Below are 17430 nucleotides of genomic sequence, written 5' to 3' on the forward strand. Positions count from 1 at the left end.
GTTTTGGCAATCCCGCACGGTGCACTATAACACTACCCATATTGCACCATGACAGTCCAGCGGAGCGACAAGCTTCTGGAATGTTTCCCAGTGCAAGTACCACTTAAATTACCAGCAGTATTTGGGAAGCCAACTTAAACCCGAGACTAATTTCTCTTGACCAGTTAGATCACACAAGCTGCCCTCTTAACCGTTAAACTAACTGGCTCCAAAAAACGTCGACAGAAATTTTATTAAGCACAGAGAACTAGTGATGAGAGCACCCCGGCATCGGTGACTTTGTTTTTGTACCAAATAACACAAAAACAAGAACTTAAAATAAAATTTTCCGGACAACAGGGCCAGCCCCTGTTGCCACTTCCGAGCACAAATCCACTCAAAGTTTTCAACACAAGATTATAAGGCTTCGAAAGTCTGGGAACCATGAATTCTTGGTTCCGCGGAGTAAATTGATTTGAATCAGTCGCTCCCGGACAATAAACATTTTGCGAGACTTTCCATCTCATGAGAGCCTTGTAACACCGCCCTGTTACAGTTTTGTAACCCAGCCACTTCCTTCACTGGTATCAAAATTTATAAAATTCAAAACTGTCCCCTTCCCCAATTTTATGGTTTATTGACCTAGACTATCCAGTGCTGGCAATAAACCTCGAACTTTATACATCGCCATCATCATTTCCCACTCATAGGGTGATTTAAATTATTGTTTATTTTGTTTGGCTTGTCTATTTATTTAATCCCGATATTTGACATTGCATTTATCCAAATCTTTTACTAGTACATCAGATATCGCTTCAAAAATTCTTGTGAGTGTAGTTGATGATCATGGCAAGCTTTTTGGAACCGGATTTCTCTCAATTTTGAGTTTTAAGCTATGCAATGTGGCCTCAAACGACTTAGTAAAATTCATCGTAAAAAAGGGCTAAAAAGGCAGATTTAAGGCTTAAAATGCCTATAACTCAAAAAGTATCAGTTTTTTTGAAATAATTTTTACAGGATCGTAATCAGCTTGGTAAGACGAATCTTTTAGTACCAAATAGGTGCTTTTAGAAGACAAATTGTCTTAAATAATTATCTAGCTCGAACACAAGGGTCCCCCCTTGTATAAATTTTGTACAAATTGTACACATTTTTTTACAAATTTTGTGGCTTTGAATATTATAAATGTCGTACTAAAAGATTCGTCTTACCAAGCTGATTACGATCCTGTAAAAATTATTTCAAAAAAACTGATACTTTTTGAGTTATAGGCATTTAAGCCTTAAATCTGCCTTTTTTGCCCTTTTTTCCGATGAATTTTACTAAGTCGTTTGAGGCCACATTGCATAGCTTTTTAAAAATTTTTATACATATACATTTGGCAAAAATCTGGTGGCCATGTATAAAAATGTAGTTGAACCCCCCCCCCCCCCCCTTCTCTTGACCAGTTAGATCACACAAGCTGCCCTCTTAACCGTTAAACTAACTGGCTTCAAAAAACGTCGACAGAAATTTTATTACGCACAGAGAACTAGTGATGAGAGCACCCCGACTTTGTTTTTGTACCAAATAACACAAAAACAAGAACTTAAAATAAAATTTTCCGGACAACAGGGCCAGCCCCTGTTACAGTTTTGTAACCCAGCCACTTTCTTCGCTGGTATCAAAATTGATAAAATTCAAAACTGTCCCCTTCCCCAATTTTATGGTTTATTGACCTAGACTATCCAGTGCTGGCAATAAACCTCGAACTTTATACATCGCCATCATCATTTCCCACTCATAGGGTGATTTAAATTATTGTTTATTTTGTTTGGCTTGTCTATTTATTTAATCCCGATATTTGACATTGCATTTATCCAAATCTTTTACTAGTACTAAAAGATTAATTCTAAAAAATTATCACTCAATATCCGTAATGGGCAACGAACTAATCTTGAGCACCTCCCAAGCCGTACGGATGGCCCTGCAATAGACGCATTAAGACTATAGTCCTGGTAGGACATCAAATTCCGTGACCCAGCTGCACGAGCTTAAGATAGGTCACATAAATCATAAGCTAACCAGGCAAATAATTGGTTTATTGGCGGTCCTCCTGGCATGAGGACCTTGAGCCATAATACAAATTCTATCCGCCGCAAGCTCGTGCATTGTATCGGTCTGCCTCTTAGTCGTCTCGATGCAGATCCATCGTGATCCAATCCTGATCTCCTCCTCTTCATCGACTCAACTTTTTTTCTTTTTTTTTTTTTTTTTTTTTTTTTTTTTGGGAACCAGCTTTGTTTACTGGTTAATGTTTACTCAAGAATTTATACATACAATAATATACAATAATTATATACCTAAATCTGCTAATATAAAACCTAAATAACTCTAAAAATATACTCCACACGAAATTATGGACCTGGAAGTAAGATTAAATACATCAGCTTAATACACAAATCAAAACAAAATTCTAGAAGACTGACAGTCTTGTGTTGAAAGACGAATATGATTTAGAAGCTTATCAAAAAAATTAAAATCTTAGCGAACCAGGAATCCATAAATCCAAGCAAAACTCGGTCTTAACACATTTCAAACAACAATTTTGTCCACACTACATACTTTGCCTCCTTTTATGAAGTGTCTCTTATCTGGCTCGCCGTTTGATCTCTTCTTGAGTTCTAAAACAAGCTTTTGCTGTTCGGCACGTTCCTCTGGAGACCTATCTGGACTGATAAAAACTTTACTGAAACGTTCTGAGCTACGGACTCTACATCAGGTTATGTACCCTTTCTTTGTTTTATAATCAACATCTTAATTAGTCCATAGAGAACGTTTTCAAGCAAATCAAATACCTCAGTCAATGATCATCACGTTATCTAGCACTTTACTAACTTATAGTATCAGCGTCTCAAAAGCCGACCCTTACACATAACACAGTTGAACTATTGAAACCATCTTCCACCATCACGAAACTTGCTACCTATTCTTCTTAAATCCTATTCCAGTACAGATTTCGGAGAATAAGTCATTTTCTAATACTGAAGAATAGCTGAAGACGATTTTGAAAGCTCCTGCTAACAAAACATTTGGTGTCATTTATGTCTCAAGAACCCCCCCCCCCCGCCCCCTCCAAGTTACCTAATTCTCTTGCACTCCTCAGGCTACAGCAGATGTTTTATCACACATCATGGAACATCGGGATACCCGGTTATGTTTAAATCATAGCTCTAATAATCTAGTTACCAGGGCTAATGACATTCTGATTATTTTATGTAGATTATAGATACACACTACACACGTACACTTTATAGCTCACATCTGACAAGATGCAGTGAGCACTGCATCACAGGGCGTCATCTGCTTACCCTAACAATACTTATATATATCGTATTTTATACTTCATTTTTCTTATATTTAATCCGAATCCTTTCATAAAAGCAAACGTTACAATATTTTATTTATAAACATAATAAATAATTCATAAACATGATAAATATATAGCATCAAACATATATAATAAAAACGATATTGAAAACCATGCATTTGTGTTGTGGCATCACTTATTCTACTACTTCTCTCATTCAGTATAAGTTTTTTCAGATGTTTTTGTGGTGTAGAATCTTAGCCTGTTATAATTTAACTTATTTCTGTATGGATCCTGGACAATAACCACTAACCAGGGTACACAGGATAGAATCTATCCGATAGATTATGTTAATGTTAAGTCCGGGGTAAGTTGACCACTTGACCCAAGACTGAGCGAATATTCACCACTTTTTATATCGCTACAATGCAATGGTGATGTGAGCAATTGTAAATTGTTCATCTAGCCAGTATGCAAGACTCATGGTTTGATCAATGAAGCTGGGATCACACAGTCTGAGATCTGTATTAATTCAAATCCTTGGTCAAAGAACAAAGGAGGTCTCATCACTCGATCACAAACTTTGAGTCACAGCAGATTTAAAGAATTATAAACGTGATGTTGCCTGCTCTAAACAGTAAACTTGTCAATAGGTAGGTATTCCGATTACAAAGTAATGAAGTCACGTCTTTTTGGTTGAATTATCTATTTCGTATACAATATACATACTGCACTGTTTAGTGTTTAAACGTTGATTCGGTAAACATAAAATATTTCGGAATTTTAATCATCATTGATCATTGCTTCGATTTTCATCTGATCTATCATAATTTATTTTTATAATTATAATTTTGGTTAACATCCTCATTTTCCGACATTTCATGAAGAACAGTGCTCAACCATGTACGATGAGGTGTTTCAAGGACAAACTGAAAATTTAACTTTGCTAAACAGTGAGTTATGTACCCATTGGGAGATTACCGAATCGCCCAACTACATAATAATATTATTAATATTAATATGAGCAAATTATTGACATTCGACACACACATAGCGGAGATAACTGATGCACGCTTAGTATTTCCCCGTGCCCACGTTCTATAAACGTCCCTTTAATATAGCTAATAAGGTTATTCGCTTCACTAGCCCCATTATATTCCCCACCTATACCACAGCCTATTATATACCATTATATACCACTATATAGTATATACCACTGTAAAATAGTAAATACCACAACCGTTACCATGACATTATACTAAACTGTGAACCTCGTGAACACTCGGTCCGGTCCCTAACAAAAGCTGACCCCTTCTGATACAGTAACAATGGTGATATACAAGCCAAATTCCTGAGTTGTCGAGTCTTTTAGACTCCAGTATTGTTTATCTGGTGAAGCTCCTATTCAACTAATTGGGTGTGCTGTGTTTAGCTCACAGGTTCAGATCAGAGTTATTTTACGTGGAGCTCCCGGTAGATCTGTTGTTATTGTCATTATTTCTCAGTAAATCTCGTACAGAGGCAAGATTTAACCGCGGCAAAATATTGCGAGGTAACTACTTCCAAAATCATATGATTCACTACAGTTTTCTCTGCCAAAAAATAAACAGTAAATTATTAAATTCCGCATTTATAAATGTTGCCACATGGACTAGACTCTGCTTTTAAACATGTCTAGTGTCCAGCTTAAAGAAATTACTGAAGGTAAGGACTAATCCCACTACACATTAACACATAAACACTACCATTAAATCTACATGTTGAACTCGGTAGGTTTACATTTTGTAGAGTGTGTTATTATTGAATATTATTCTGTCTAACTAATAACTATCAGTATTATCCCATTCTAGTAGTATCATGATCATTAGTGTTATGATTTATATTATTATGATTATACTATATTATACTTTAGAAAATCCCTGTGGTGGACGGCTTGTCCTTGTATTAGCATACAATACACACTCCTTTTGTTTAGTAGTAAGCGGGTTTCGTAATTTATTCCAGGAGTATCACCTTGTTCACGAGCTTGCAACTTAATATTCTGGAGTCATTTGATTGAACCAACAGTTCAAGGATGATTTAACTTATATAGTAAAACCCCGATTCACCGCGGAGTTTGGGGGAAAGGAAACATCCGCGGTAAATCGGGGTTTTGTTCGTTTATATTATGCATATTTAGCCCTATTTGGGGGAAGGATATTATGTCCACGGTAAAATTTTTTTTAGTAGCACCTCCCTCCCAAATTCAGTCCCACAGACTTTCTAAGTAACAACCTTCACCTATCACCATCCTAACACTACCCTAACAACAACCAATCACATGTCAGAAACACAAATCACGTGACACTCGATTCACCCTCCACAGCCGTCTGTGGTCTCGATTTTAACTGTGCTCCGAGTAACAAGTTTTAATACGCATGATTTTATAATACTGTCTAATTAGCATCTCTTCTGACTTAAACTCTCTTGATTCACCAACATAACTCGTGTATTTACTTGAATAATCTAAAATAGAGTAGCTCGAGTAGTCCTCAAGATCCCGGTACCCCCGGTAGCACTGACCTCTACAATTTAATGTTATTCAAGGCTTCGTTGTACTGTCCCTGACTGATAACCTAACGGTACAACCTCTAGTATGCTTCGTACTGATCAGTGATCATACCATTATATTTCCTGTACTGTGTCAATTTATACTAATGTTCAGTGATCTTACCAATTGTAACTGTAGAATGTACGGTAGGGGGTGTAGCAACCTACCAATCTACCATGATTAACTGTGGTTTCCCTGCTTTGAATATTCAAATTTAAACGAAATGTTTCACTTTCAGATCATCAATGTATCCTGTTTAATGCATATGTTGCGCAACGTTTATGATCTTATCTCATCTTTTGTCAAGCTCTAGGAAAACAAGATTGTCTTTGAGTCTTTGCAGGCAGTTCATGATTATAACCCCATTAATCACTTTCAGTGTCAACCACAGTACATTTTTGCATCATTCAACCTATCAGTAAATTCTTTAACTCTGCCGCACAATCCCAGAAATCTACTTTAGCCTCACAGGCACACCTGACTCCTGCAGCAAATATCTTACCATCATCATATCACACAGTCTACAGACTCACTCCAACACACTTCAGGGCTTCATTTCATTGAAAATTGGCCAGTAAATTACCTTGTTATTTGCCGCCACCTATAATAGAAGGGTACATTTCTGACACCTAAAGCTAATCACTCTGAACTATTGACATATTTTGCTGGCTGTGTTGCGTCTTTTTGGAGCCTGTGAATAACATTCCTTTAGTAATTCCTTTAGTATTCCTTTAGTAATTCTTTTAGTAATTCCTTTAATATTGACCCAATTCTTTTGGTTTTTTATTTTGTCTCCTTTGAAGACACTACAAACTACATGAATGTTACATACATTTTGTTATTAACTGATCTTAAGTGTAACGGGATGACATTTCGTGAGGCGATCTAACTTTAGATATCATCTAATTAATGTTGTTCTTTACTTATTTGTCTTTGCAATCACAAAAATTTTCATTCAGAGGGTATACCTCTTAAATGCTTTCATGCATGGAGATCTTGATTGTCGTATTACACTTGCTAGTCGCATTAGAACGGGTAACAATGGTGCATTATATTTCGGTAATACATACTCGACACCATTCTTGGTTCATACGCTTACAATACATTATCAAGAGCATTAGACTCTCCAATGTTTCCGGAGTTTAGCTGTTCAATAATTCATATCCACTGTGGTTTCTATATTGTTAACTGTCGAAAGTCAATATGTTAGTCCTCTGATGTTAGTTGGTCAGCCTCTTAAAACGGTGTGCGAACTTCTGCACATATTATAGAACTACCATCCGTGTATCATACTGAAGTTGGACAGAGTTGAACTTTAGGGCTTTGGTCTGTGTCGAACTTTACTACTGTACAATACGTGTATTCATAAATATAAATATATATATAGATGTCTGAATATTCTTCAGAGAGGAAAGGTATGTTACTTTGGCTAGAGTCAGAAAATATGTAATATATGGGGACTAAAATTCAAGCAACGACGAGCACGGACAATAGCACCTTATACAACGTGAATATATAAGTAGAAACTCGTCCCTTTTACATGCGTCAGCCCCCTATTTATAGAAACTATGTAATGAAACCTTTGAAGCCTATTTAAATCGGCCTTTGACACCAGGCGAGTTTTTGAAATTCATAGAGCCATGAATAGGTTGCTGCTAGTGCTGCTGCTAAGTCTACCTCCTCTTTCCTAAAGTAAGCATTACATGCCATATCTATCGTGTTGGTTGATTTATACGTTAGGAGCTTGAATAAAAATAGCGCAAAAAGATACTATAGCAGAACGCCCATCCGTTCGACGCTCAATATAAGTCTATATTTATCAAGTACAAGGGGCCAAAATGTATAAAGCGCATCAAAGGCGAGGACCTCGTGCGCTTTCACGTCAGTCCTCCGAGCAGCTGATATTGAAAAAGATCTCTTCTCAATAACTTGCTGTTTTTAGACCTGACGTGTTACCTTCTCACCCTGGTTTCTTCCCTTTGTTTCCCCTTGTCCCACCTACTTATAAAACTGTTAGACAACAAAGTACCTACCACTCCAGTGCACAGTGATGTTACAGTGATAGCATCATATAAAAAAGCTCTGGTTCTAGAAAAGTGCACTTTCTTAGTATTATGTTTGATTCCGGAATTATTCGCCATTTCAGAACTTGATAAATCATGGCGAGTGGTATGTTAAAAGAGCATTTCATGGCTTTGATTTGGAGTTCCAAATAATTAGATGACCGAAATATCGAGCATAAGAGCTTATTCGTTACGCGGGATCAGGTGATTGGGTTGACACTAGATCCGCACTTTGATAATCGTGCAGAGAACCCAATAAAGGTGTTGTAGCACGCTATCACGTGTATGTCTGTTAGCTTATGGGGATCGACGAGGAGATTAAATTCCAAGCAATCTGGTTTATTTGGAAATAATGCGTTAGTCTATTACCATCAATATAGTTGTAGGTTTGTTAACCACCCGAACAGGCGACCACGTGCACTAAATTTTCCCTTAAGCGACTTATGTAAACGACCAATGTAAACGACCGATGTGAACGATGATGGTTGATCACCAGACACCTTAAGATATGTTTTTACGGTAGTCACATAATATAGTATTGGAAGATAACAGGTGTTCTATAGTCAGACTTAAAAACCACGCGCCTGAAATATTATCGATTAGACGGGCCATAATTATAATCTCAAAGAAGCTGTAAATATTTTGCACGTTGCGTTACTTATATACCAGTCGTTATTACCGATTAAAGTAATCAGATAATCCAGCGGCAGACTTGGAGAACCAAACTGATCCGGCCCCCAGAGAGATCAGATCGTGTCATCTAATCAGTGACGATTAATAGGTGATGATTTGACTACCCCACAAGTTTTAAGCTTGCATGTTAATTACTTGGTGATGTATAGAGTGGTCAGATCACTTGGTTCCTCAAGTCTGCCAGCCAAATAATCAATCTCCATAAAGCTTTTCTATTCTCTGCTGTTTTTTGTTGCTATAAATACATTTATTTGTCCCCGAGTGAGCCAGATCCACAGTGTCCGACGGAATTTATTTAGCCTTTGAATTGGTAATTTTTTATAAAACTTATCTAATTTGATTAAGACAACACGTCATACTCTCTCAAGTCAAAGTAAAGCTAAAAGGTTAGCTAGATCCGCACCCGAGCTATTATCTTCAGCCCTATTTTCTGCCTCTTTATATGTATTAGATCATCTACAAAAATCTCAGATATTTGCCAAAAACAAACCAGCTGGCGGTACTTCGATAATTACTTTTACTGGGGATTTTGCAATCGTTTATTCTGATTGGACATATTATGTAATGAACGCCAAGACAGAAGCGTTATCTCAGATCATTAATTTCACGTTGGGTTGTAAGAAAAATGACTTGTACAACAGGTGCAAAACTAGGTGGTCGCTTGTGGCATCAGTATTCATTCTTACGATCCATTACGATCCATCAGACGTTATACGTTAGGAATAGAGGTAGAGTGGGTGCCCCAAAAGCAAACAGCAAGATTCATTACTATCCACCCACATCCAGTCATATCCGCTCATATCCACACTATCCAGTCATATCCAGTCATATCCTCGATCATATCCAGACTATCCACTGCATATGTTTTTTTAATGCACATGTTTGCCAGGTTGCAAGGTTGGGGCTGGGGCGTATGGGCGCCTGTAGAAAAATTGTTCTAGAAAGTTTTCCCCATCAGTTTCAGTATGACAACTTTTTGGGGTGTTTCCTGGGATTATGGACAGCACATTTATGAAAAGAAACCTTTGTTACGAATTTATTCCCAGATGGACCAATAAATTGCAATTATTACCCTAACTATATAGTATATACATCTTACTAGTTTCAATGTAAAATTATATGACCTGTATTTCCAATTGTTTTCCCAAATCCCTAACAGTACACTGATCCCTACAAGAGAATGTCCGGTCCTCCAGAACCACCAGCTTACACCTTCCTGGAACTGTTTGTAGACAAACCCACAATAGTCCTGACACTTGGGGTGATAGCGTTCCTCCTCGGCGCAACTGCTATCATCTCCAACTCCTGTGTCATAGTGTTCTACATGCCCAACTACAGGAACGTGTATCCCATGCTGTATCTCTGTAATTGTATCTGTGATGGATTCGCAGGTATTGGGGCTATCTTAGTTGGGGTTGTTCTTGTTCAGCTGTATCAAGAAGAGGAGACAGATACGATCATCAAGAGGGAGCCAGGTGATGTGACGTCATCAAGTCTGGATGAAGAATCCCAGCCAAGTACCACCCTGATAGGAACAATATTCTGCATAGTGAACATCGCAATCAGAGTCTCAGTTATTTGCAGTCTGACTGTCTCTGTAGTCAGAGTCATCCATATCGTGTGGGTGCAGTACAAAATCCGCTACCGGATCGTACTGGGAGCAATGATAAGTGTCTTGCTGTTCTGGATCGCCTTTATTTCAGCTGAACTTGTCTTGACTCTTCAAGGAACCGGTGGACCAAAAAAATGTGGCATTGATGAAAATGAAATAAGTTTGCGCCAAAAATTAAAGAAGCCTCACAGATTTGGCCCGAAGGATAGTAAGGTACCAACCCTTCCCTCTTCACAAGAAATGATGATAGAGCAGCTGTTTCTCCAGCCATTTGTAGGAAAAGAGATCTTGTGTAAGCTAGCAGACGCAATAAACAAGCCTTTGCCCATGGAGTTGGAAATATTTTTAGTCGAAGTTGTCCCGTTCGTCATACCAGTGTTTCTGGCAACATTTCTTCTGATTGCCACTGCATACAAACTGCTAAGCAGTCCAGTGGGACAAAACAGCGAGGTCAGCAGGAACATCACTGTAACCGTCTTCTGGCTGACCTTCTTCCACGTCCTCTGTAACCTTCCATTTTTTGTGGTCCTGTGTGTCCTCGGGCATCCTGACTTTGAGAACACTGATAACACCCATTTGGTTGTTAGGTTTGTGGCTGGGACTATTCTACCTTTTCTGAGTGCTTGCTTGCTTCCTGGAACACTGATCGTGCGGGGAAGCAAGATTAAACAGTTTTATTCAGACAAGATTGTGAATAGTTTACAAGGTGGTAAAGTTGGACAGTCAGGAAATAGTGAGAGTAAGGGAAATCGTGAGAATATGGGAAATAGTGAGGATACGGGAAATATTGTAATTGAGAATAAGGGAATATGAGAGAGTTGGGGACACATTTAAAATACTATTGCATCGATAAGGGATTTGGTAAATACTGAATCCTTTATGATCTTATTCGAGTCCAAATTTAAACCACACCAGTTAAATTCTTAATTTATTATGCATGTTGACAATTTATTGAGTAACTAATTTCAGCCCTACAAATTCTGGGTTAAAGTTTGATTATCATATTAATGTTTGGTCCGGATTTGTCAGTTGTAAATTCCATCGCATTATTGTATACTCAATCAAATTAAGCTGTTTAGTTTCTGCTGATTGATTTTGATGTTATGTATGTAAAATGATTATCTTATCAGTTAAAACTCACTATTGAACATGGTTTTGAATTGCGATCTTTGAGACATAATATATGGCCCATTATTTGTTTCTCGTTTATACTCGACTCTATTCTCAACTTATAAAAGAAGATTTAGCAGGGAACCGCGCATTAGAGTTTAGCAAATAGCACATTTAAGCCGCTACACAGCTAGGTAACAAAAAAAGATCTACTTCGTAACTAACTTCGCTAGATATAAAGTATACATATATAAAGTATATATTATATAATATACTATATTATGAGTATTGCTGAAAGCACAGTGTAAGGCCTACACGGACCGCCTCTAACTAGCCAATCCCTGTTTACATGCCGTGTAGCAGGGGACTATATCTCTACTATAATTCAAAGAATTGTTTTTGTTGTCTGTATGTACGACCGCCCACGTGCAAATTATGTAAACAAATCCAATTACATCAAACGTTGGCATGGTACATACATTTTAATGTGATCGCACGTGCAGAATTTGCGTGTGAATGATTGAATTCTAAGACGCGCTAAAACTATGCTAAAACTCTTCCTGGTATATATATAAAGGGGCTTGCATTCGAAATAGTGTCGAGAACAAGGAAATTTTAAGAAAATAGTTTGGTTGGAAAATTGAAAAATAGTTGTGGGTCCGTTAGTGAGATATCCATTGAATGGCCATACTGAATTCTTCTGTCTCAGCAAACCACCACTCTACATTGTATTGACGTCTCTTCTATCTCAAAACCAATCGCTGGCCCCCACAAACCTCCTTTTTAGAACCCACTGCATTGCCAAAATTGGCCAAAAAACCTCAGATTTAGGAATGGACTCAACTCTCAAGCACTTTTGTCAGAAAACAGCAGACAGGTCAATCATGATAAACACAGATTCATACATACTATTATTTTTGCAGAAAAATCATCTCAGAATATTTCTAATGAATTCAACGTTTTAAAAATCCCAAAATAAAAAATAAACTAAACTAAGGCTAGATAGTACTGCTCCTTCATTGTTTTTTCTTAAATGTAATCGTTCGATATCGTAAGATTGATCTAAACCACATTCGTTTCGACTTTGGGAGACATTTTCTTCGATGCTATTACTCCCGCTGTGACAGATTTGCACTTAAAAATGTTTCTTATTTTTCGGAAGACGATAACCCTGAGTGAGTTGGTTGTGAGAAGGTAAACTAGTGGGGAGCAGCTGATCATCACCTGAAGTAGAGAATAAAACAGGTCGAACAACACGGAAACACCCCCTCCCTCCGCAAGCATTTCTGTCACCTCAACCTCAAACAGCATCATGGCAGCCCAGGGAAGTGTTGTAGTGATGGACACAGCTAAAATGGCAATAATCGACCATGGGAAGGATCTCCGCTCTGTTTTCTCTTTTCGGCCGGCTTTACTTGTGCCAGTTGAGGTGGAAGATGATGAAGTCGAGGAGAGTTGTTTGTGAGATTTTCTAGCCTTAAGAGCCAAATTGTAGATGTAGCCGTATAGGCAAATCACTGCCAACACAGGAAGAAGGAACCCTACTGACAGCAGTATGCTGAAGAAGATTGTACATGCTGGCTTCTTTTTGTCTCCTTGAGTACAGAATACTAGCCCAGATTCGTTATCTCTTATATGTTCCGCTGGACAAAGCCCAAAAAGAGGTATTGCCGAAATGAGGCTGCATATCAGGCATGCAGCACCAAAGCCAAGAAGCTGGATCTTTAACTTTAAGTAGTGTAGATACGATAGAGGGTAAGTCAGAAAAACACTCCGCACGATAGAGATGATCATGATGGTGTATCCGGGTAGGATGATGGTAAATGCTTGTACTGCTAGTTTTATTTGGCACCTTGTTTCAGATCCTCCAGAGAAGGCCAGCTCCACAATCCAGGATCCTGTCAGAGTTACCAAGAGGAGGAGCTGAGATATCAGGTAAAAGATTACTGAGATGTAGATTTCTAGAAGAGATCTGAAATGCTTGTAGATTATGTAGAGCGAAATAGCGGATGAAGCTATGAGGGAAATGTAGCTTGGGATTATGATCCATGGAGTCACCTTTAGGTTATACTTTTGGTTAAAAGGATTCGGGGCATCTTCGCTGTCGTCTGGTATGACGAATGGTCTTGAGGCCGATGATGTTGAGCCCTCTGTCCAGACCGATGATGTTGAGGTTGATGTCCAAGCAAATGTCGTTGAGCCTACACTAGAATATGTAAAAAATTGACTCATTAAAAACAGAGCAATCTATTAGAAATTTTTAGAATAGCTCACTGAAATTTGACTTGGTTAACAGAGTACCTTCTTATTAAACTATTTTTAATTCTTTAGCTAATTGGCGCATGACCTAGTTAGTGTAGTAACACCTGCTCCTTCATGTGCCGTAAATAAACGGTTGAATCTTTATCAGATGGCATGTGCTCTAAATGTGCTCACGACTCATTGTGTTAAGGATAATATCGGTAATTTGAGTTTCACCGAAATAATCACGACAAAAAATTTGCGGTTTTTCTGCTGGTACCATTTTTATATCATCGCAATGATTTGAAGACTAATCCCCTGGAAGTTTTGCTGTGCAATAAAATTAAGTATAAACTATACGATGAAGTATGAACACGTGTCACGACTAACTAAGTGCAATGACTGAATTTACGCGGTGCGCCCATTTCAGTGATTAGTCAGGCTACAATGGATATAAATTTATAATTATAATCAGTTGGTGCCCATGCCCTATGGTAGTATCGGTTAATGGTTATGATGCGATGAGGGATGAAGTCTAGCTACTATTACTCATTTGATGTACCTTTTGCTCGACGTAACCGAAACAATATACTCAAATTATCAATATTTTCTGTGAAATTACAAAACATACCTCTCTTTCGACAATCTCGAAGTTCCCTCTGTCGCGATGGTAGCACTCGACCATGTCAAAGAAGATGGGGATAACTTCTTTTCTAAGCGACTCCAACGGTACCAGAGTTACTTCCAGGAAAGGACCGACAATGTCCGGTATAAATATCTTCTTGTTGTCACCTGAGTAATAGAATGTACTAATGTAATAGAATCGAGGGTTAGGGCGTAAAAACTTGTCGATTTTACAAGATAAGATAACATAAGATAATATTACTAATTTGTACGGGTATCGGCCTTACAAAATGACAGGCCTCACAAAATGACAGCCCACATAGACCATGCTGTAGCTTAGGTTCCCTATACATTGAACCCTATTCCTTTTACTGTATGAAAGAAAAAGCATTAATTAACACTTCCCAAGGAATGATAATGAGTTTTGAATTTAACCCCAGAAAACCAGGTACTACCATGACTTATGTCAATCAAAGACTACTCTGGTCAAATAAAAAAACTGATTTAGTGACTTTGGTAGAAGAAATGACAAAAAAATGACCTAGCCTCACAAAATGACAGTGTTATGCCTCACAAAATGACAGTTTTATTTTATGATACAAAGATGGCATATTTATATTGGATGCCCCTTGCCTAATTATTGGTATTCTTAAACCCAGTAAGCTCATGATGAGCCTAAATGTGTTTGTTTGATCATCAATTTTGATCAAAATGCCTCACAAAATGACACCGAAAAGCCTTACAAAATGACAATGTTTCAGATTGAATTATTTTCATCATCTTAAATGGATCAGAGACAGTCAATACAAGAAGGAGTTAAAAATAATCATAATCTGACAGTTAACAATCAAGTAGCATTAAAAAAGTGCAGTTCTGATATCAAAACTTTTATTTCAAACTCTTTGATTTCAAACTCTGATTTCAAAACTCAACGAAATAAAGCTTCTATTTTGTGAAAGCAGAGAGTAATAACAACTCCTAAAACATGTCAAACGTTAACTAAACACTGAAAAGTGATCTATCCAGTCATAGAAAATATCAAATATAACCAAATACTGTGTTCAAGTATGAAAACAAAAAATGATTTTTACGCCTCACAAAATGACATTTTTTAAATTTTTTCAAAGTATAAAAAATGTTCCTTTTTAAATATATTTTGGTAAAAACAGAACTGGTATAATATAAACAACATATATATCTAACAGTAAGACACGTGAAAGAATAATGAAACTTTTTCCCAAATCGGATTTGAAGTGATGCCGTTTTGGGTTGTCATTTTGTAAGGCACTATCTCACGCGAAATTGCCCAACATTTTTTAATCATCCTTTTTCCTGTAAAAGCTATTCTAATCTTCAATCTATTATATTTATCTAACTGTCCTAGGTGAAATCAAATTTCTATAGGCTGCTGTTAAAAAATGACAGCCGTGACGAAATTGTCATTTTGTAAGGCATGTTTTTTTGGAAGATTTCAAAGATGACAATTTTTATCGCAAAATTTACGGGGTTTCAATCAAATCAACCCCCGGGAAGAAAAATATACCTGTTGAACTACCTATCTGGATAATAAAACATGAACAAAACTCATTTTTGTGCATTTTAGAGCCATCTCCTTTTTCGTGTCATTTTGTAAGGCCGATACCCGTAAGATTTAATGTTACATATATAGAGAAAAGATTTTTCATTTTAATCTGTCGAAAATCGAAACTCTGTGGGATAATTGTCGATTGTCGAATACTGATGACCGCACAAGAATTATCATCTTTCCATCAACCCAATAGTTAGCTTTACTCCGCCTCCATATTTCAATACTCCCAATACAAATAGTGACTTGTTACTCAGCAACACTGAACTCACCTAGTTTATTGAGCATTCGGACCATCTCCTGCCCCATCTCGCTCCTCATGTCACCGTACTGTCCAGCGATCTTCTGACGTTTGGTCTCCCGGAACTCCTCGAGTTGCAAGGACTCTTGAGTGATGAACCCGACACACAAGTAGAAGAAGTTCTCCCACAGCTGAAATTATTGGGTGGTTAAGAACAGCCTTTTTATTTCTTTTTTATTAACTTAATTTTTATTGTACGTGATTCTGTATACGGTGCACATGGTAGGTGATGCTACCACATTATTATATGGATATTACTTTCAAAGATAAAGATAGGAAAAGTATCCAGCTGGTCGAAATGGTCGTACCAAAAACCTAACATCATCCATTTTGCCATAACTTTTCGGAAAAGCGGTTTTATGCTATGCCTTGGGGGATGATTCGGAATCAGCGTCAAAATCAACATAGATTCATGATAGTTGCATACCATAAGGGCCCTTTTACATTTTCTGAGTTGGGTGAGCGATCAATTAGATGGGTAAAACTAAATATTGTATAGAATTCAGCATTTAAAATCTAATAAATCGAATTTTCTTATCAGTGCCCGCAGCATTATATAACATGATTGATTGTAAACCGAGACGGTGCCCGGGTGGTTCTAATGACCAATTTTAATCTTAACAAATATATAGTAAACATATTAATAATCCCTTACAAGGGCACTGCACACTTAATAGGAAAATGCCACACTGTGTAGATCGGCAACTTTACGATGGAATTAAAACTTATCGGACAAATATCGCGAAAACTTAAAGTTTTGTATGCTCCAACGGCCAGAATGAATGACTCAACAAACAATTTTTTTATTTTTCTTGCTGATTTGAAGGCCATTAAGGCAATTGACCCAGTCAAAAAGTTAAGGTTAAAGTTGATGCCGTGGTGTCAGTAAAATGGTACGGATGTATATTATACCCATATATATATGATGATTTGGCCTTAATTTCAGACACCATAGAGCAAGTCCAACTTCTGCTGACAGACCTTGCAAATGCAGCCGCACAAGTTGGTCTTGCTATGAATGCTTCTAAGACCGAGTTCATGACCATCAACATCCCTGACACTGTCGACTTACATTCTATCTCAGGCCTCCAGATTAAACAGGTTGATGACTTTAAATACCTCGGCTCTTTCATTGCGGACAGTAGAAAGGATTTCAACACAAGGAAAGGAATGGCCTGGTCAGCCTGTATTAAACTGCAAAAAGTCTGGTCCTCTGGCATTTCCGAACAACTGAAAGTCAAGTTCTTTAGAGCCTGTGTCGAACCAGTATTGCTCTATGGATC

General features: G+C 37.5%; 1 protein-coding gene across 4 annotated transcripts in view; it reads right to left on the reverse strand.

Annotated features, from left to right (window-relative positions):
- LOC134814750 (dedicator of cytokinesis protein 3-like) overlaps nucleotides 1-17430 on the reverse strand; it is a 67381-nt gene that overhangs the window by 22062 nt on the left and 27889 nt on the right. For all 4 annotated transcript variants that reach the window (XM_063822953.1, XM_063822950.1, XM_063822951.1 and 1 more), the window contains 2 exons: nucleotides 16119-16278; nucleotides 14269-14429 (listed from right to left, as the gene is read on the reverse strand). In XM_063822953.1, coding sequence (XP_063679023.1) covers nucleotides 14269-14429; nucleotides 16119-16278 — 321 coding nt within the window. The remainder of the gene's footprint in view (nucleotides 1-14268; nucleotides 14430-16118; nucleotides 16279-17430) is intronic.

Source organism: Bolinopsis microptera, chromosome 5 (assembly GCF_026151205.1).
Source record: "Bolinopsis microptera isolate Bmic1 chromosome 5, MBARI_Bmic_1.0, whole genome shotgun sequence".
In the NCBI taxonomy this organism is placed as follows: domain Eukaryota; kingdom Metazoa; phylum Ctenophora; class Tentaculata; order Lobata; family Bolinopsidae; genus Bolinopsis; species Bolinopsis microptera.